A 22494-nucleotide genomic window follows, 5' to 3' on the forward strand; every position below is an offset into this window, starting at 1 on the left:
GAATGTAGTTAATCCTTTTCAAGATGTAGGAACAAACCCTGTAATATGAATTATATTTTGAACTGCGTATTTCCATTTCCAGGTATACCACCCAGTAATGTGTAAACCAGAAAGTTGGAGAAGCCCAGAGCAAAGTAAACTCATACACAAGTGTGATCCAGAAGAGTGTGCAATGGGCTACATTATCATCTTTGCTTACTGAGACCAACTGGAACAAAAACACTGTCAACTTATGTTAATGGTGAAATGCAGCTGAGTTGAGTCTGATCACCATTAAGTTTTTTTAAGTGTAATAAATTTTACCTTCTTCCTCCGTATGACAGCAGATTTTAGCTTACTTCCTTAACTGCTAAGGTTAGACATCAGTCTTCAAAAGACAAATAAATCTGAGCAGATATATTTAAAAAGGATGGCGAACACTCCACAGAAAAAGGAAGGGGTAAAAAAGACAGCTCTGAACAACACAAAACCAGTACAAAGCAGTGGTCCCAGAGGAATAAAGTCAGATCTGTTTGATCAAAACTCCCCAGAGTCTGAGTGAGAACCAATGTTTCACAAACATGCACAAGTTGGACAAGATTCAGAGGGTCAGCTGCCTTTTGCCTAGCCAAATATCTTTTCTCTCCTCCTCCTACCGTGCTGCTTTTCTGCCTGCTCGTTTCCTTCTCCCATGTTTCGCATGTGGGGTCCCCCAGCCAGTCATCCACATTTCCCTCTGCCCAAGGTTCTCTCTCACCCCCCCCTGCTTTCTGCAGCCCACATGTCCCACTCTGTCACCTCTTCCTCCCCAGCCATGTCCTATCTACCATGGTCACTTCCCTCTGTGGTCTGGGGTTTCTTTCCTCAACCCCAGGGAGGCAGAGGCCAGAGGGCAGAGCCAAGGTGACACCCCCCTGCAGTGCTACGTCCAGCTCTGGAGCCCTCAGCATGGGACGGACATGGAGCTGTTGGAGCGGGTCCAGAGGCCACAAAAATGATCAGAGGGATGGAGCTCCTTCCCTATGAGGACAGGCTGAGAGAGCTGGGGTTGTTCAGCCTGGAGAAAAGAAGGCTGCGGGGAGGCCTTATTGTGGCCTTTCAGTGCTTGACGGGGGACTATAGGAAAGATGGGGGCAATCTCTTTAGCAAGGCCTGTTGTGACAGGACAAGGAGTAATGTTTTAAACTAAAGGAGGGTAGACTTAGACTAGATATAAGGAAGAAATGTTTTACAATGAGGGTGGTGACACATTGGCACAGGTTGCCCAGAGAGATGGTTGATGCCCCATTCCTGGAAACATTCCAGGCCAGGCTGGACAGGGCTCTGAGCAGCCTGATCTAGTTGAAGGTGTCCCTGCTCACTGCAGGGGGGGTGGACTAGATGACCTGTAAAGGTCCCTTCCAACCCAAACCATTCTATGATTCTATGTTTCTAAGGTCCGGTGGGGCACAGAGCCCTGAGGGAAGAAGCGCTGTGGCCAGGCCCAGCCTTGCCTTCCTCCAGGGCATCCCAGCTTTAATCAACCAGCCCTTCACAACGACAGCAAGACCTGGAGAACACACAGAATCCACAAGAAGACAGAAATGAACCTGGATGCTTTGTTCCAGCAAATACAATTCACAGAGAAGCAGGCGAGGGAGAAGAGGCGCCTCATCCAACAAGGTCTGCCCCACAGCTGCCATCTTATGGGCCCGGTGGCACTGACCACACTTAATGGCCTCTCCCATTTCCCAGGGGAAAAGCAAGGTGGCCCCACTCTGCTGTCATGAGGGGACTTTGTCAGTGGAAGCTTGGCAGGCAGCCAGGCTGGCTGCTTCTTGCTAATGACACATTTTTATAAGAATGTAACTTTTACAAACCAAGCACACATTCTTACAGGTTTTTGTCATGTTGCAGCTAAATTCAACATAAAGAGAAGTTATGAAAAAAATTAACCAAATGAAAGAAGAGCTGAGCACTGCAAAAATGAAATCAGAAACTAAGTTTATAACTTTTACAAACTGAGCACACATTCTTACAGGTTTTTGTCATGTTGCAGCTAAATTCGACATAAATAGAAGTTATGAAAAAATTAACCAAATGAAAGAAGAGCTGAGCACCGCAAAAATGAAATTAGAAACTAAGGTATGCAGGTATGGTTATAGTATACATAATAATGAAATACATTATATTTACAAATATATGACCTATTCTTTTAGGAATAGATTAATATACACTTTCAAGGAGTATGCTTCACCTACCAAACAACCTGACCAAACCAAACCTAACCTAATAACACAGCATTGAGAAAACTTAACCCATGTGTTTCTGTAGTGAAAAATGTCTGTCAAAATCTTTCCCCTCTCACAAATCTCAGCCATCAGGCTGGCTCCCGGCTATGTTCAGGGACTTGCTTACCTCAGGGCTAGCAACGTTTCCAGATAACACTTCAAAAATCTGGAAGCACTGGAGACAGCACACATGCACATGAAAGTCTCTCCTGCTCGGCAGATACAGCCAGACACAGCCACCAGACGTCAGTGGGGGCAGACTAGCTGTGTGAGCAGCCCTGTCTTAACAGTTCTACAGCTTGGTATAACACTTTCCTTCAGAGGCACAAAACCATTCCTTCATTGCCCACTGCCATTCATCAAAGGGCTTTCACAGAAAATATATGGAAACATTCCCTGTGTTTACTTCGCAGGATCTGAAGTCATATACTAAAGATCTTTCTGTGAGCCTGGGCTCAGAGTTAGGGCTTACAAGGCCTAAGGGTTTTTCTAGGGACTCCAAAGACAGAGGAAACTTTCCAAATCATCCTTCCAGAAAACAGGCTCTTCTGCCTTTTGTAAAAGACTATGTTATATATATAATAAATATCAACATCACTGCAAGGGGGTCAGAATAGAAGAGAACTCATTTACAAATATTTACTCATAGCAAACTGAGACTATAATCATGGAAGTTTATTCACATGCTTGCATTTATTCATGCCACAATCTCAGACACCAAAAGTGCTTTAAAATAGTAACTTATTTAATGAACACAGATTATATCTGGGTGTTGCCTATTAGGTAAAGTCCTCTGTAGTCTTGCCCATAAATTTATTTATAAACATCACACTTTTATGTTTATACTACTAATTTTTCATTGATGCATTGTGATTTTTAATCACGGTTATGTGGTAGGTACAAAAGGTCCCAAGAGTAGAGCTATTATTGTAAACAGCTAATGGGAAGAGCTGAAGAACTATTCCTAATTAAATGTTATGTAATTTACTCACCAGGATTAATAATATTATCACTGATGTCCACAAAAATATTTTTTACTTGCTTGCTTAGTCTGACATTGATTCATTTATAGATGGGAAATGATACACAAAACAAGCAGAATGGGAAAATGCATTTCAATCAGACTGTATTTAGGTTTAAAGATTATATAGTTATTCAAATTATTTAAAATCATTTACTTTTCAGTTCAGGAATTTAGTTTATGTCTGTCTACAATAATTAATGTAATTAAAATAATATTAAATAATGCTGTTCAGCTAATGCTGTTCAATTTATCCCACACTAAATAACTGCACTTCTCTACAAGCATACATATACAAGTACATGCATGCGCAGCAGCTTACACCTGACCAAGCAGATGAGACTGAGTTCAAAAGTGTTTTGAGATCTATTTCACAAAGACCGACTGTGGTCCATCAAAGATTCCTAGGAAATGTTATTTTTTTTCTTCCTCTGTTCTGTAAAATCAGGTAGCATGTAATTAGAACCCAAATCATAGAATTTTGCTTTTCATGGCTCAATGAGTTATTCAAAAAATCTGTTGTAAATGCATAGATTCAGTTGGCATCTTACAGATGGAGAAACTACACTGAAGCTAGTTATGTTCAGTAATATAAATACGGTGGTATAAGACCATCTCCTCTTTGAATTAATACGTAAAATAAATGTTCCTGAAACACTTCCTGGACACTTGGAAAAATTCTGGTCCTTTCCTTTCCAACTCTCACATTCTAGTCTTAGGGCATTTGATTCCTCCTTTTTTGATCAGATGAACTTCATCTACACCCTCTCCAAAATCATCTACATTATTTCATTTTACAATCTTTTGATTTTTACTTCTGTAATATCACTATTATTTGGTCTTTTCTGCTTCTGCACACACAAACAATCATGTATCAGCCTGCCTATCTATTTTACTTCCTGATACTTACCCTGTACCTTTACAGTCTGTGGGCAATTCTGCTAACTTTACTTTCTCTACTCATTGTTCTGATTATTACAGTCTGAGTCATTCTCTTGACCTCCTTTTCTCCAATTCATCAGATGAATGAACCTCATCCTTTAAGACTCTTCAACACTTAGCTGTTCCCTATTTATCTGTTTATATATATTATTATATATAATATTATTATATATTATTCTATATTATATGTTTATATAGTTTATCCCACCATATATCTTAACTTAGGTTAGACAATGATACAGCAGATGCACCAGAAAATTCAGAACTCTTCAGCAAACTTTGATAATGCAATGGTTGAACAGCATACCCCTCTATCAGATAAACTACTGTTTAAAAATAATAAAGCTAAAGATAATAATGTATGCAAAATAGAAGTTTGGGGCTTGGGAGGGTTATGGTCAAACTGTCCTTAACCAATGAGCTAATTTCCATTACACTTCCTTGGCTAAGATTTCCAGAAATTGCTCAGAAAAATATGAGCATATCCCTCCCTCCTTCGCATATGCAATGCAATAGTAGCATTGCAGGGTTGATGATGTGTGCAGCTATTCAGTCAAAACAATTACATTGGATCCCTGTCCCTCTGATATTATTGTCTGATCTGGTGCGTGATGAGCTTTACACAATTAGATGGAGGACACTGTAATTATGTTGGGTAAAAGATCAATATTTTTCCTAGTTTTAGTAAAAAAAATTTATCCTAAACTGAGCAGACTTTAAAATGCCATTTTAGATAGATGGACGAACACTAAATGGGTGTTTTAAAAAAGGATACTTTTTAAAAGCTTAGTGGTATATTGAAAGATTACTGGGGGGAAAAAATGAGCTGTTATGCTTTTGCTACTCCAGTAGCTATCCCAGCTGTGTTTTAAATGGACCAAGATCCTTATGTACAGTATCAAAGTGTATGAAACAATAAAAGAATAACCTCACTTTATAATCTTTTTCTTTATTTTGGAAGGTTCAAGATCTGTCTGAGAAACAGTTCTACTTAGAAATTCTGAAGAAACGCGAAGACAGCTTAGAAAAACAGAAAGCTGAACTTATTAATCAAAAAAGCGGTCGTCTTAAAATCTTTGTATGTTTCCAGCTATGGTATTCAAACAGCTCTTTTCTACTGTATGAGAGTAGTCAGCTTTAAAATTTGAAAATGTGGAAGAAGTAACGCTTTAAATCTGGAAAATATTTTTTTTTACTCTATAATACTTAACAATGTAAATGTAGATAAATTCTGACTTTTAATTTAAACCATGATCTAAGGTAATACATGCTGCAATTTATCTACAAAGCTGATTTAACATTCTGGACTTCATTTTCTAATGTTAAAATAAGTCTGCATTCTGCAGAGGAATAAATAACACCTTTATTTAATTTAATAACAATCTAAAAAATAAAGAGTGGCCATACTGTGCTACTGACTTTGAACAAGACTTTCTATTAATTTAAATAAAAAGTTGAACTGAAAAACTGCTGGCACAAGTCTGTAACATAATGTAGTGATTTTTAAAATGTTTTATTATTAAGATTTTAACCTTCAATTTTTCAGAAAAAGAAATCTTAAAGCAACAGACAAAATGATAGATCCATAGACCATTTTCAGATTCTCATAAATCAGGAAAAATAAATATACTACATTTATACTACAAGTTTAAGGATAAACAACAACAGTGTGTTTTAGTCTGCCTAGCTTAACAAAGACTTTCTTTTTTCGATCAGAACATTCAATTTTCCCTTTCTTTTTTTCAGACAGAAGCAAAGAGAAAAATGACTGAAGAGGAAGATAATTTTATTAGAGAAGTAACAGAGTTTAACAATGAGTATGGACTAACAAGTAACAGAGATCTTCTGATTAAAAAAAAAGTCAAGACTGAAATAAATGATTTAGAGAATGAGGCAGCTCTGTTGAAAAATGGTGAGTCTTATATTGAACTATTTTTTCTTGGATTACCAAAGAATGAATACAAATCAGTAAAATATAGGTGTGCAAAACAAGAATTTTAATTCCATTCCCTTGCTGTCTGAAACTTCCTCTCAGCACTACACTGTGAAAGAGTGTGGTCCAACATACCACATTATACAAGCGTAATTAAAGCCTCTTCTGTTCCCTATCCTCTTCAGCCCTTTCTGACTATGAGCACTATGAGGAGAAGAAGCAGACCTGCAGAAGTGGCTTCCAATGTCTAATGTCAGTCAGCATAGAGGTGCAGTCATCCATAGCATACTATACTAGCTTTGCAATGATTGTAATCACCTGTGGTTGAGCTACGTAAATTTCCTTAGCTTCAAAAGTATTAGACGAACAGATGTCTTGTGGGACTGGACTGGTCTTTTATCACCACAGTATATTTTTGAGTTAAGATACAGAATATGAGATTCTCTCAGAACATAGGACCAGACTGAAAAGCAATCCTTCAGCAAGGAAATAGGAGTCATCATGGATCACAAGCTGAACTTAGGTCAGTGACATCAGAATGCCAACACCATACTGAGACATAAACATAATACTGACCTCTAAGACATGCAAAATAATCCCTCAGTCTATTTAGGGCAGTTAAACTCTTAGCGGGAGTACTGTGCATCTAGTTTTGGATGTTACACTTCAAGAAAAAATGTGGACCAGCTGGAGAGAATCCACATGGGACCAGTGAGAGTGATCAGAGATCTGGAGAACGTGAGAAGGAAAAAAATTAAAGAATCGGGACTATTTAACCTATGAAGGAAAAGGCTGTTGGAAGATGGATATCAGTCTTCAAATCGCTAAAGGATCCTGCAAAAAGGAAATTAATATATTCTCCATACCTATAGTGAACTGAATAAAAAGTAACAAGAGTAAACCACAATAAAAGAGAGTCTGGCTGGCTGTTTAGAAATCTTTTTAACAACAACAGTGAACAACTGAAACACACTGCCTTAGGAGATTCCATTACCAAAGGAATTAGGAGTCTCCATTACCAAAAGGTCTTTCAAAACAGGTTAGAGAAGCACCTATCAGAAATGACAGAGGTACTGCCTTCAGGAGGAGGAATGCAGTAGATGACCCCTCAAAGTCCTTTCCAGTCTCATGATTCTGATTCATCAAGCTCCAGCACTTTGAATTCCTGATGTCTGATGTAAAATTACTGAAATATGGCTATCCATTTGAGTTTGTATTGGTGGTACTTTCTGTACTTCCTGTGGCTTTGATTCTGATCTACAACTGAAAAAAAGTCTGTATGTGGTGGCACCTGTTACTTTTAATTATTAATTTTTACATATTCAGGCAGATCCAATCAGTCAAAAGATCAGTAGGACATGAAAGGCATCAAAAATTCTTCTGTAGGTTCAGGTGCTGTCTTGATTCCATCCTTTTAAATTGCACCTTTTTGAAGTACAACTTGTCTGTCTGTCTGTCTGTCTGTCTGTCTGTCTGCTACAGTCCTGTAGTGAGCACACTGACAACACTAAATTGAAAAGTTTAAGTAACTCATAACAAGGAAATTATGTGAGGACCTCCTGCTGTCAGGGAAACAGTCACAATTAATTCCAGATGCTGTCAATGGTCAGGTTCAACTGTCCATAACACTAAACAAAATACGATTTTTTTTAGTCCTGCTGAGAGGTGTCTGTTCACCACATATTCACAAAGTCATCTTCCTTTATAGCTGAAGTAACTCTAAAGCAAAATATTCTTTATATGCCCAGTCAACAAAATACGTCAAACATCTTAATAACATTAAAAAAGCATTTTCTTTCACAGTTATGAATACATTCTGACTTACAATTTCCTGTGAACTGGGTTTTATGTGACTTATTTGATTGATTTTAGTTTTATATTTAAGGTTCTTTTTGACTAGTTGAAGATTGGTAGAAGTTAAGAATATTTAAGGTTATATCACAAAGACTAAAACTGCAATGCACTTTAAAATGTATTTTTTCTTAGAAATGGAGTCAATGGAACATAACAATATTCAGCTAAAGGCACTCCAGCTGCAGAAGGATGAATTACAGCAGGATTTATTTGCTCTCCAAAGCAAACTCAAAGGTGTGCCTGATAATCACTTGTTATGATAATTATTTGTGGCTTGGCAAAAGCTTCTGAAAAATCTTTTCTGACAAGCTATTTTTCTCAAGAAAAAGAAATCACAGAAACAAGATTTTAATATATTTTATATTATGTAATACACTATTTTAAACATGGTTATAACAAATATTATGGATTTCAAACAGATTTATTTTAAATGTCAGTGATACTGAGGTCTACTGAATCATAAGCTATGAACACGAAAAAAAAGTTTTTACTTTTGCTGGCATGTTATATGCTTAAATGGAGAGTTCAGTGTTTCAAAGTGAACTTAAAATGAACATAAATATTGTTTAAAACCCATTAACCTATAATTAAAGAATGTCACTACAATTCAAATATTAACAAGCAAGAAGGTTTAGACTGATAAAGACAGATTTGGCCTAGGTGCTAAACCTCTGAGTCGTAAATTCAACTATCATCTCTTTACTGACATTTGTGTGTTCGTGTATGAGAGTCTGTGCATAAAATAAGTCTACACACAAAGCCAGGAGGAATGTGTCAAATATACAGGAAACCCCATAACAGAAAAAACTAAAAAGATACAGAGGGAACCAAGAAAGTTTCTGTGGCAAAAGTGATCACAAGTAATGGGGATGATTTTGGAATTTGGATTAAAAAAATGTAATCTAGAAGTGGTTTGGTAACTTTTTTACAAATGTGTAAACAACATGCCACAGTAAGAGAGCTCAGAAAGACAGGCCGTATTGCTTGGGAAAAGGAACAAAATTTTCTAGATTGCAACATGCATACCAATTACAATAATAAAATAATTCATGTCCTTTATTTGGATGCCTTTACCCTACAAACAGTTTCATGAAGAAATATTAGAAAATATAGATTTAGAAAATGTAGGAAGTCTTTTAATATGGATAATTAATATATATTTATAAGGTAATTGTTATTTAATGTTTAGACCTTGAGAACGTAATCGGGGAGGCTGAAAGAACGACAAAAGATTTAGAAGCAGAAAAAGTCCGAGTTACTGAAAAATGTCAGACTGATCCTGAATGTTTAAGGTAAGGGTCTCATATTAATGAGTTACTAAATTCAATTTTAGGTCTATAACTGCAGACCAGTCCTGGTGGCAATGACTGTTTTACCTTTCCTGTACAATATTCCTTTGAAATCAGAAGAATCATTCATTTTTATTACAGAACACAAATTCCTGTTGCTTATTACAGCCTTTCACCCTTACACGGACACTCCAATGAACTAAAAACTGAAAGTGTTTGCAAGGAAGACAGTCAAACTTGGAGGAGGAGCAAAAGACTGCTCCTTGGGTGGAAGGCCTGTTCTTAACTTTTTGTAAAAATAATGGTGGCACACAGAGTACTGCTGAACTACCCGACGCTATACGTACTTCTGCTGACTGGCCGTACAACCTTCCCCAGAGCCTGATTCCAATGGAATGGATTGGCCACAATAACCTCCTTGGGCCTTGTATTGAAGCTACGAAATGTAGATTTGTTTTCCCTATGATCTCTACCATCAGTTCTAGTTCTCCTTCTAATTAAGCTGGTTTAGAAAAAAATTTTGAAGATTTAACCAAGACGGAATACCTTGCACAGTCTCCCTTACTAGTGAATATTACCTCCCAGAAACTGAGTGGCAATGACTCATTTCTTGTCAATTTGCTTAAGTGTGACATTTACGTTTTCACTTTACAGAAAATAATATGTTTTCAACAAAAAACCTTCCATTGCAGAACCATCTTCTACCTATTTTAGGATGTTCCAGATGAAAGTACCTGTAGATATTTTAAAATATTTAGTAGGCAATGCAAAGGAACTCCTCCTAGAAAAGCTGGTCCAAAATACTCTCTGACAGAAATTGTTAGGAAAAACATAACTTCTGTTACCATCACTTTTTTTCTTATACATTTCTGAATTTTTGACTAAAATAAGTATATATAGTGGGTTTTTTTAGAACTTTCAATGGAAAAGTAAAATTTTGTAGACATCCCTGAACATTTTTCTGAAAGATAATTTGGTAATGGCCTATTTTTTGCTGAATATCGGTTTTTGAAAGGAAATGATATATCAGCCCTATTATTAACTCTCTTCAACCTCTTGCATGGTGTTGAGACATGGCCAAACTTCCCTCAGCATAAAAATTAATTAGCTCACAATTCTGCATACAGTAGCAAAACCTTTGCATTCAACATATACGTAGAAGACACAGTGTAAATAATAACAGCAGCAATTCTGTAAAACAGCATATTATAATTCACTCTTTTACATTATTCATTCCATCGTGATATATTAGGTTTTGTGATATATGAGGTTGTTGAGTTTCTTCTAAATAACATACTTCCCTTGGAGTAGTTTACTGCCGTGATACCACTGAATATCCAAATTAGTGTAATTAGTTTTCTATGACAGGCTTCCTCTGTATAAGGTACAGAAGTAGCAAACATTATAATACTTTAAATGCCGAGCTCTGGAACTGACTGCTATGAAATCCTAGGCAAATCATTCAAATCCATGTATGTCTTTCTACATTGTGAAATTAACTCACAGTTCTGCTTTTATCTGGGTGGAAAACACAACAGCGGATAAAACATATTAAATTCTATTAACTACAAAACCAGCAAGTATCATTTACAACCAAAGCAAGAAAGATGATGACATTTTTTATTTCATAAAATGCCTCATTTTATGGTCAAGATAAGCTTACATTATTTGATAATTGCATGTAGTGCAAAATATGAAGTGCTTCTACTGCTGTTACTACTATGACAAAAAGTAAGCACTCCTTGAGGTGTAATAATATATTAGAGATATTTTCTTTACATTGAAATATTTTTTCATTTCAGGTACTGGACAAAATTTAGGACCGTTTTACCTAAATCAATCTTTTATCTTGCACTTGATTTTGATCTGAAAATCTCAATGCTTTATAGAGATAGCCCTGAATAAGTTAACTCAGATGCCAGAAGCAGCATAGATATGTTACTGTACTTCCAAGTCAACACTAATAGATTCTGCTTTTCAGCAAAGCCAAGCAAGCAATCCTTTTGTCTACTTCTCTGTGCCATAGTGCTGCATTGCTTAGAATTATCCCAAACATTATCAGACTCGTACAACTCTATCAATTTATTATATTTTTTTTAACAATACCTACTCATCACTTCTTGGTTTGGAATAGTGAATTAAGAGAATGAAGGGGAATTTAAAGTATTATCTGCTATAAACAGTGCAGTGTCTAAATAGTCCCCCTGGAGGTACTTGACAACCCCCCAGTATCTACAAGGAGGTCATCAAGAAGATGGGTCCAGGATCTGCACAATGGTACACAGTGGGAGAACAAAAGGCAAAAAGCAAAAGTTGAAACAAGACGGGTTTAGAATGAATCTACGGAAAAACTTTTTTATTGTGAGGGTAGTATAGCAAAGGAAAAGGTTGCCCAGAGAGGATGCATAGTCTTCATCCTTGAAGGTTTTCAGACTTGACTGGATAAAGCCCTGAGTAACCTGATCTGACCTGGCAGCTAACTTTGCTTTGAGAAGGACATTGGGCTAAATGACCACCTGACATCTCTTCCAGTCTGAATCATCTAAAGAACCAATTATCATTGTGGCTTGCACAGCCCATAGATCAATACATACGCACTGGCTTGTGCCTACACTGCTCAGAGACAGCATTATCTGCAATAAACTGCCTAGCATTTGGTGGGATCATATCAGCTCTTGTCCCTTTGTAGTGTCTCTGTGACATAAAAGTATAATGTCATGTATATACAAATATTTTCCATTCAAAATGCATTAAATACTTAAAGGAGTTATGTCCAGCACAGCAGGGTGATGGTTCAAAATGGCAATAGCTAGCATGCGCATTGCCTTGTGCTACAGAAGTATCTGAGGGACCATGGCTGCTGCAGTAGAGCACATGCTGATGCAGTCCATGCCAATAGTCTTGCTGGAGCAGATCCTTTAGTGAACTATCCTGTCTGCTGCTGTGGGTGCCTTGTGGAGGGAATCTGAGAGTAAAGGAGCATGCAGCATCAGTGAGAAAAACTAAAGCACCAGGCACTGGGGTGAGCCAGGAAGCCCTCCTGACAGTCTAGATACGTTTGGCACTTGCAAAGGACCTTTTGCAACCAAAGTGCTAATTAATGCAATGTTACATATATCAATGTATATCTTAATAGGAGTCAGTTTTGCTCACATTAAAATCAGTGTGTTTGAACCTGTGGTGTTTGAAAAACACCCCTTTTTAGCCTACAAGATAAGCTTTTTTCCTCATACACAGTCTATGGCAAGAATATAATTTTAGTTTTTACCGAAAAACATATTTAGTATATGCAAAGAGAAGAATATTTTGACACAAGTAATGTGGATCTAAAATACATTTTTTTTCTCTGAAATAAGCACAAAATTTGGTCCTTTTTTCACAGAGCAGGTAACCACACAACTCTTTAAATGGTAAAAATACCAATGTTTTTAATGCTTCCTTAGAACAAATGTGAGAGACAGTCACCATCAATAACCTGAAATATCTAGCTCCCAGACCACCCTGTAAGTCTGTTATTGTATCACATACCTAGTCTCAGCTTAAAAATCAATATCAAAAGTAGCTGGCAAGGCAAGAATCTCCATTACAATTAAGTATATTAAAGCAAATCGCATTTCAGCTGAAGAGTGTAGCCAGCTAATTCAAATTACAGCAATTCATCTTTGATCTGAGAAAAATGCCCCATACCATGTCTGCAGTTTCATAAAATTTCTCCCAAATCCATCAAAGAATTACAAAAGATCATGAGAAGCACACGTCAGTAATTCCAATAGCTGTTGCTGCTGCAGTTATAGGCTAATGCACATCAGATACAAGAAAAGGCTAACCAAAATTTGAATGTTAAGCACAGATATAGTTATGGAGAAGACACTGTATCCTATTCCTCAAAGTAGGCACCCTGGAAATCATAAGTCTTATGATACAGGTGCATAATTCAGATAAATATTTAAGAAAAGAGGGTGGGGGTTGTGGTTTGGTTTTTTTTTTTTCCCCCAAAAAGATCTGCAGTTAAAATCCAAAGCCTTATTTTAATAATCTGTTCTGCCAATGCCAACCCCAAACACAAAACAGCAAGGAAGAACTTTGGCATCATCTCTCTTGAGTCCCATTGCCCCCAGCAGGTGGCAAGTAGCATCACTTAAGTGGAACAACATATGAGTCAAACAGAAACTAACCGATACCAGTAAATTCCTAGCTATGTCATTTCACTATTATATTCATTGTAATTACTTACTGTATTAATTATTTATCTTCTTTCACATTTTAATTTTCTATTTTTGTGTTGCCTTCTGTAAAGCAACCTAGAAAAAAATTTAATTAAAGTTTATTTAGACTAAGAACAGATAGTTTCTACCTAAAATTGATATTTTTCACACTATTCTTAAGACAGACTAAAGATAAATTCTTTTCTTGAAACCTGAATTTCAGTTCTGCTTTAGGAAAGCAGTAGCAGAAGGGAAATGCATTAAGTCAGCTTACTTTGTAGATAGTTCAAGGCTATGTATACTTGCCTAATTCCTGAAAACATAGTATTGCTTCTTATACTTCACAATACAGAAAAAGAAACTCCATTACCAAAACTAGGAAGGAAAAAGCAATGCTTTCTTCCATAAAAAACATACAGGAAATGCATTCATTAGAGCTGAACAAATATTTCACACTAACAGCAGACTGCCTAAGGCCATGCATGGTTCTGGTGGTTCAAAAAAAAATATTTGCAATTTAGTTTTATGTTAAACTTTATAATCAGGAAATATCAATCTCTGGAGTAATACATGTGGTTCAAAATGGGTTTTTTAATGACAATCTCCTCATCGACTTTTTAAGCTTTTCTTTTTAATAGCAGTGCTCAGTGGAATTATTATAGTTTGAACTATGTTAAAATAGGTTTCCATAATAAATTGCAGTATGGATTTACAAAAAGTAGATCAAGTCTGACTAATGATATCTTTCTTTGATAAGACAACCAATTGGTTAGTCAAAGGAGAAGCAAATGCCATCCATCTAGACGTTAGCAAAGTATTTGATGCTATCCCACATGGGAAACTACTAGCTAACCTGGAGAAGACAGATTAAAAATTTTAAGTGGGTAAGGGAATGACTAATAGTAACACTAATAGGTCTGAAAAAAGAAATGTGGGGGCTAGAGAAGGTAACTACAGTCACAGCTGGGCTTGCTTAATGTTTCAGATAATTACTTTGGAATAGAAACTCTTTTAAGACAATAGTGTAAAACAATTTAAACACTCTAGACCTTGTATACTGAAGTAACTAAAAAAGAGGAGTAATGTAATTATATACAGTGCATGTTTATGTACAACTAAGGACTTCAATAACAGGTACCTGAAAGCAAAGGAGAAGAGAGGCCTGAGGATACCAGGTAATCAAAAGACAACTATAAACATCAAAAGTAAATACAGCTGTCAAAAAGATAAAAGCAAGGGGCATTTCCAACAAAAAACAGAAGGGTGTAAGAATACTGTGTACAAATCTCTCACCTACATTTCAAGAAAGATGCATTCAACCTGGAAGAGAAGCAGAGAATGGAGAGCCCCTAATGCAGAAGGAAGCATTTCTAAATCCTTTCTAGCGCTGAGAAAATTATATGGTTCACACGAAGCAAAGCAGTACAGTATAGAGATACTCATTTCAGCAAGACGGTAGCCATATTAATACATCTAGATTGAGATCTAATTTCCCCTGGGCAACAGAAAAATCAAGATATTTGAATTAGAAGGATCATTGACCCATATTTACTTCCCCTGCCTTTCAAGAGGAATCTAACTGACCCCTAGAAACACATTTCAGTTTTTACTTCTCTGATGCTTGTAATCTTTTCTTTCCTGTGTAACTTGTTCTTACATTTCAGATGGAAAGTAGTCCATATACCTGTGGTTTGCTGTCTGCACAAAAGCAAATCTCATCCTAAATGTGCAGTTTAATTCAGTGTGCCTTAACATTTCCATGCTTATTCATCTATGATAATATATTCCTTAAAGGCTTCTTGTGATGTTTTATGTATTTGGAGAGTATAAATTAAAAAAAAAAAAAAACAAAACCAACCCAAACAACAAAAAAGAAAAACAAATTAAAAAAAACAGACTACACTTGTCAAGTCTTATAACTACTTTTAGAAATAGTTGCCTGATAGCATTCAGAAAACACAAGATTTAATCAATGATAAATATTTATGTTACAATTAGCATTTGATCCAGAATAGTAAAAGCTGAAATTTTCTTATTTTACCTAAGGTATTTCTATTTATTTTAATTTACATTAATTCCCATTTTTATGTAGCCTAGTACCCTGTTCACTTTCATGGTTCATCTTCTTACTGGCATTTATTATTACTACTAGATCACTTTCTTAATTTTTATTCTATTTCTGCTCCATCAAGCACATGCTTTTATAATTTATTTGTTAAACTCAAGTGCTTGAGTTTACATTTTGAGATACTGAATTTCATTTATGGCTTATTTTCTCCCTTCCTCAATCAATTGAGAATAGTCTGAAATTTATTGACTTCTTCAACTGTATCAATAGCATTTCCTCTTTAGTAGTGTCAGCAAAGTGTAGATACTCAGCAAAATCTTGCTCTCACTTTAGGAATGTACACATTAATTTAGTCCCAGTACTGAGCTGAGACAGAATGACCCCTACATGTTAGCTCTACTTTGGCTTGAGACAATAAACCAAAGTCTTCTATACTTTTCCTCAACCTCAATAAAGTCTTAAAACCTTGATATATGTTCCTCCTGACCTTTATGATAAAATTCAGGAAAATCAACATACATACTCTCCAGTTGATATATAACTTCCTATGGAACTTCATTTTGTACCATAAATTCTATGCCCTGTATATCAGTGTCAAGCAATTCCATTTTATAATACACACTAATGTTTTCCCTTGTATTTATGGTTAAAAATTAAAATGGTGGTCATAAACAAGGAAAACACAAGAAGGAAAATAAGAAAAAAATGTTTTACAGTCCCCAAAAAACAAAAACAAGACACAGTCTGCTCCTTCTGCAATTCCAACAATAACCAAGTAGGGTCTTCCATCCCCACTTAAAAGTAAAAAAAAACAACCAAGGCTCCAAACCCACATATTCTCTCTGCCTGCTACACAAACTATTTCTTCTTTGAGACCTCTTCACATAAAATTATTCCTGGAATGCAAGTTTGGGCTACTGAAGCCTTGATCCAGTAACTTGAATCTGTGGATGATTTTCACAGAAACCTGTTTGACAGGAACATTATTTTCATCATAGTTCAATTCATAATACCAGCATGTATTGATGTCACAATTATTTTTCCTATTTGCCTTCTGTATATACAGCTGAAATTCAAGAAGTCTGCATATCAACCACAAATGCCAATGACATTTAATAGCTGTTCTCATTTCAAAGCTGCAAAATTGATCATTTTCAGTGATCTCCTCTTCATCTCTGTTACTTCTGGCACTCAAGAGTAATAGCAAACGGACCACTGATAGCAGACTTCAGTCTAGGGCAAGGTAGCATCCAAAAAAATGCTGATGGTCTTATCCCACCTACCTGATTTAAGGCTGGGTTTTGCTATCACTATTTATCTTGAATGTTTTTCAAAGGAACAGTCAAACCTCCTTTCACAAATGTGGCATTTCAGCTCCATCATTCGTTAGAGCCCATTACATTTGATGCTGTAACTTACCAACACACTGTTAATCCAGCACAATGACTTTTCTGAAATGTATATTTTATCATAGTCAAAGAGACCAAAATGCTAATAAAAACCAAACCAAAAACAAAGGACAGAAGGCCAAATGCTAATGTGATTTTTCAGATTTTTTTTTCAGATATTACTTTTTATTATCGTCGTAAGGAGGTATAAATGTCATATTAATCCTTGGTCTGTCTGAAGGTGACAGAAGATCTGCCCTCCATCCAAACAGTACAGATTCATGAATAATTGGTTTGCACATTCAATTGGATAGTAGAAAGATGAATATGAATATCCTGCTTATCTTAAATGTAAAATGAAAAAGCTAAATCTGCTTCCAGGTTAAACTTTTGGTTTTTTAATAGTTCCATTGTCTCACATTCCTTCTGGTAAAAATTCATCATTTATTCACTAACTCAGGCATCTCCAATGCATTAATTGTGTAGACTGTAACCTAACAGACAGCACTTGCTTTGTGAGTATAATATTCCTGGCACATACTGTAATTATCTAGCTTCTAAATAAGAAGGAAGACCTGAAAGCAGAATCAATTGATTAATGTAAAAATTAAACACCACATTTGAATGAATGTCTTTTATCAACACTACCCCATGCTATGTAAGGAGTTGTGCTGTCACCACATTTAAAAGTTTTATAAAATATTTTCAAAAAAATTTTAAAATCCATATGCAAAACATTAAAGTTTCAATGCACATCATCAATAGCAATTAATTCACAATCCCAAGACAGAGATAAGCAACTCTTTCTGCTTATCTTCTGGTTGTCCTAGCCTTAGTGTACACCTAACATGGATGGGTATCATTCTTAGCTGACAACTAGCAAAGAGACTAAGCATCAATTTTACAATGTGGAAGACAATGAGAGAGCTTTTTCTCTGAGACTAACACACTACGTCTTTTCCTAAAGTAAATTAGGCAGAGCAGGACTTTCGTTTGTCTTAAACAAATTAGGGTTCTAATATCACGCTAACAGAGAACATAGAGAGAAAAAAAAGAGGAGGCCAGGCAATGAAGTTAAGATGATTTAATCAAGATCAGAAGCTGATCTTAGACCCTGAAATGAACTCTCAGTGAAAATCTTCTGTAAGCTAGCACTGTACTACAGTAATATTTCAGAACTACAGAAATATTTCATTTCTTAAAGTGTAGTACAAAACTTCCTTTTGACCAAACACTTGTATCTATTATGAATGCAGGAGAAATATTCCTGAAAGAAGAGGCACTTAATCCTTTGTAATACAAACACACAGAGCTCCTACTGTTTCCATACTGATGGTAAGGTATTTACATTTTCCACAGGACCAGCAAAATTAACTTACAGTCCAGTCTTACGGTACTATTCTAATGCCACATGGTGACTGAGCTATTCCTCTCATACGAAGCTATACTTTTTACTTTTCATAAAGCCATTTTCTTGTGTAGAAAACAAACTCTATCTGCAGTAGGACAGCTAAAGAGGTGCATCATCTATATAACAGGGTTAAATAATTTATTCCTCATTATAGTATATAAAAGAAAAAACGGTTGTTACCTCCTCTTTCAACTTCAAAAGAAACAAGGTCCTGCTTTGATGCATCAGTTTTGCTGTTTAATGAAAAGCAGAACATATACTTTTCTTCTGTTTTTTCAGTCTGTTTATATGTCCCAGGATATTCACATTGTTTGCCGAAACTGTATTAAGGGTAAGCAACTTCAGCTTTCTCATTATGCTTTTCTTACGGCAGCCATGGAAAGACTCAGTATAATCTCATCACTTTGTATTCATCAGACTACTAAAAGCTCTGGCATAGATTCCTCTTCATCTACTGAGTATTAATTTAAACCACTCGTCACTGATGTGCAAAGTTTAGGTGTCTCCTTTTAGCAGGACTAAATGCTCTTTTGCATGCAAAAATCACTACATTAAATTAGTCCTTACTGAAAAAGTTGGGGAATTCCTGGCTAAGGCTATTGGGGAAGTCAGTAAGCGGTGAAGAATAACGGGCGGTGGGGAGAGAACAGCAGCAACATCAAAGGAGGCTGTGGAGGGGTATGGAGCAATGACTGCACAGGAATCATTGGCAGAGGACCCATCCAATCCAATAGTCTGTCTCCACCAGCGGCTACAAGTAGATATCCAGGGAAATAGAACAATAACATATGGTACTTCTTAAGTATCAACATTCAAATTCACATGTTTATATAAGGAAATGATGACTAATGAGGCCATAAATCTTTCATGGTTTATGAAAACAACAAGGTCCAGAAATTTGTCTAACAAAGTACTTAGTCAAGATATACTTTGTAAAATCCAGAATGTCATTTTCTGAAGTTCCTCGCATTGCCATCACAAATGCCAGTGCTGAATGAAATCCAGCAATATTACTGGAGAAGAGCACAGTGGACTGCCAATTACAAACCAAACAAACTTAAATCCTGATCACATAAATAGATCAACAAGGGTTTTCTCACATAAGTTGAATTGACAACTGGGAGCAAAGCTAAAAAATATAGTTGCCCAAGCAACAGTTCTCCAATCCAAAAATTTATTTGGTTTTGGACACAGGCTTAAGAAAGAATTGGAAAATTGCAAAGATGATGATTGGGAAAGTATCTGTGAGACTCTTCAAACAGAAATTGAAATTCTGCAAATGGTATGCCATTTTCATTATGTATTTTAAGTGTCTGATAATTTTCATTTTAAAGGTGTAATTTAAGATGATTAGCAATGGTTTTAGATAAGCAGTTTTTTATATTATGTACACAGCCAAACATCCTAGCATTGCAGGTGCACTCCAATTCTTATTTGTTTCAGCCTATTATTTCCAAATGTCCAGGAATAGAATTTCTCACAGAAAAGGGAAGCAGAGAAAAGAATTTAAATACATGTTTTTAGCACAAGAAAGGACTATTGGGTGGACCAGTACTAATCATTAGTTTCTTAAAAGCTGCAGAAGATTATGCATTTAGGAACTAAATTAATATTTACCTCCAGCTGTCAGTTAAATGGAAGATGGGAATATGGAGAAATAGGATGATAATAGCATCCTTTTATGTAATATTTTATTTTGTCCACTCACAAAATACTTACAAAAACTTATTAAAATGTATTTTTTCTTTAAATGTCAATCTTCATTTCCAATTTCTTGATTGTCAGTCTGTGTAACAATATAAAGAGAAAAAATATTTAAGTCCCATTTTTGGAGACAAAGGGGTTTTAAAGGTTCATTTCTCAGCCCCTGATTGAGCTGTATGAAGATGCAGCTGCCACTACCATCAGTAGCAGAATAAAAGTCATGGGAAATGTGTATTGCTCACTTTTATGATCAGTTTCAAGTTTCTGTTGGAGGAATGTAACTTACTTGTACTTTATCCATTAATTTTATCACACTTGTCAAACTTCAGAAACAAAAAGAGAGAACAGTTTAATGTTTAAAAACCTCTCTGTAAAGAACACACTGAACTCATTAGATTTCATTTTCTATAATTCTTTCTCTTTTCCAGAACCTATCACTAAAAAAGTCTTCAGAGAAGTGAATAATATGTGGCGTATGATATGAAGTGCCATAGAAGCTAGTCTTTGAGTATTTTAAAACCATTTTACTCAGGCTCTGTCAGGTTTGCTTCTATTTTTTTGTTTGATTAAAACACAGTTTGTACTTTCTGCCTTTACTGTCCATCAAAATTAAATTTTATTCATTTAAAAGTGGTGGGGTTTTCTGTTTTAGCCTCAGGTTCAACAGGTATCCATATTTAGTTTCCTCTTTTTTGCCCATGAATGGACAGTTCATAGTCCCCTACACATACAGCTGTGTTCCTATATTACTAGCTCTATTCTCTATGTACTATTTTTTTTAGAATGAATGCTCACATCACTACCTTAAAAATAGGAAGTCTTATCTGAGAGGAAGACTGCTATTACATCAATAAATACTTAAGAGGAGCTGCTGCTATTTAGTTTGTACCTTGACAATGCAATTCTCTAACGAGCTCACTGAAACAGCTCAGCTCCAGCAATACTGCATGATAGTCCAGAATAGTTCCCAAATCTACTGAGCAGTAGATGCCTCCATTGATGGTAAGCCAGTCCCCTGCTTAGCAATTGCCTTCTGATTAGATAAGAAGTCTTCTTTTCTTCCTCTCCTACAACCCACAAAAGACTGAGCACTAGATTCAGCACCTGACAGAAAAGATAAAACCATTTTCTAAATGAGAAGTCCAAGTTTCTAAAGAATGGGTTAAGAATTTCCATTGAATAAAGAACCCTATTCATTCAAGCATGTAGGACATGTGACTGCTACAGCAGTTCCCAACTCCACAGTAGGAACTGGCTTTATGATTCAGGTGCTTACAATAGGGCCATGTAAAAACATTTATTCTGCTCAGCCACAGTCCACTCTGTGGTCATCATCTCATCACATCCAACTGTGTGTGCAAAAATTTGCAATCTGCTTCCCACCTGGGGGTTTAGGGGGATATACTAGTGAAGATGTTCTTCACTAGTTTTTCTGCACCCAGAGCTCTCCAAACTACAGAGGGCCTGTCACACATAAAACTGTAAAAGATGTTTTAATAAGAAGGGAGGAATAAATCGCTTTTGGGAGCTGATGAAATTCTGCCTGCAATGGAGAAATTTTTTTCCTCTTGGGACACAGCTGCAGTTTGAAGTCTGGCAAGGTTTGATCTACAGCACTGATATCAAAGAGTATTCTGATCCACTGGGTTTACTAGGATGATTCCAAGAGGCTAGAATTATCATTCTTAATAACCAGTGCTGTTGGAGCTGACATCCCTATAAGAGGTTTGGGGTTTTTTTGGCTCTTCCCTAAGAGAGATCCTCGTAGGATGAGCTTACTTTTAAAGAACTTAGTCCCTCTGACTTCTATGGAACCATCTGACTCCTTTAAAGTTAGGCAACTGCTGCTTGTGGGTTTTGATCAAATGCAGGGCATGTTGCAAAATTATACAGTTGCATACCAGAGTGTCTAAGGACAACTAAAGCAGTGTTACTTCTGGGTTTAACAGCTGGAAACAGATACAAATGGGGGATTTGTTAGGATGGCTGAGTTTACGCTGATCATTTTATTAATTTACGGGAGCTTGCTTACGTTAAGTGCATTGGTTAATCAAGCAGGAAAAAGTTATTTTTAGACTTTGAGTTTCTTCACTTATCATTGCTTTTATTTACAAGAATCCTTGCATCTCTTTTGCAATGGTCTTGTATTTATATAGTTGTTTGGTCAGTATGTATTAAATACTCAGATATGACACGAAACAGAACTCATTGGTTCATACCAGCGTTCTACATATACATTTCATGTCAGTGGAATGAGCAATAGCATCTAATAACTATCAATTAATAATATAAATGAATGTCCTTAATTCACCTGAAAAACATCTGGGGAAAAATATGGTAAGCCCTTTTCAGAGATACTTCAGATTCCAGGAAATCAATTGCAACATCAGTTTTTTGTGGGGGATGGTTTTTTGGTTGGTAGGGTGTTTT

At 36.0% G+C, this 22494-nt stretch overlaps 1 protein-coding gene across 1 annotated transcript; it reads left to right on the plus strand.

Moving 5' to 3' along the window:
• Positions 1-1562: 1562 nt before the first annotated feature.
• Positions 1563-20525, plus strand: CCDC172 (coiled-coil domain containing 172). Its single transcript, XM_075107280.1, has 8 exons — positions 1563-1641; positions 2018-2103; positions 5174-5290; positions 5959-6124; positions 8132-8233; positions 9189-9291; positions 19555-19642; positions 20493-20525. Exons 1-8 carry the CDS (start codon positions 1563-1565, stop codon positions 20523-20525), a joined length of 774 nt encoding a protein of 257 aa, XP_074963381.1.
• The last annotated feature ends 1969 nt before the right edge of the window (positions 20526-22494 follow it).

The sequence above is a fragment of the Phalacrocorax aristotelis genome, chromosome 12 (assembly GCF_949628215.1).
Source record: "Phalacrocorax aristotelis chromosome 12, bGulAri2.1, whole genome shotgun sequence".
Taxonomy (NCBI): Eukaryota; Metazoa; Chordata; class Aves; order Suliformes; family Phalacrocoracidae; genus Phalacrocorax; species Phalacrocorax aristotelis.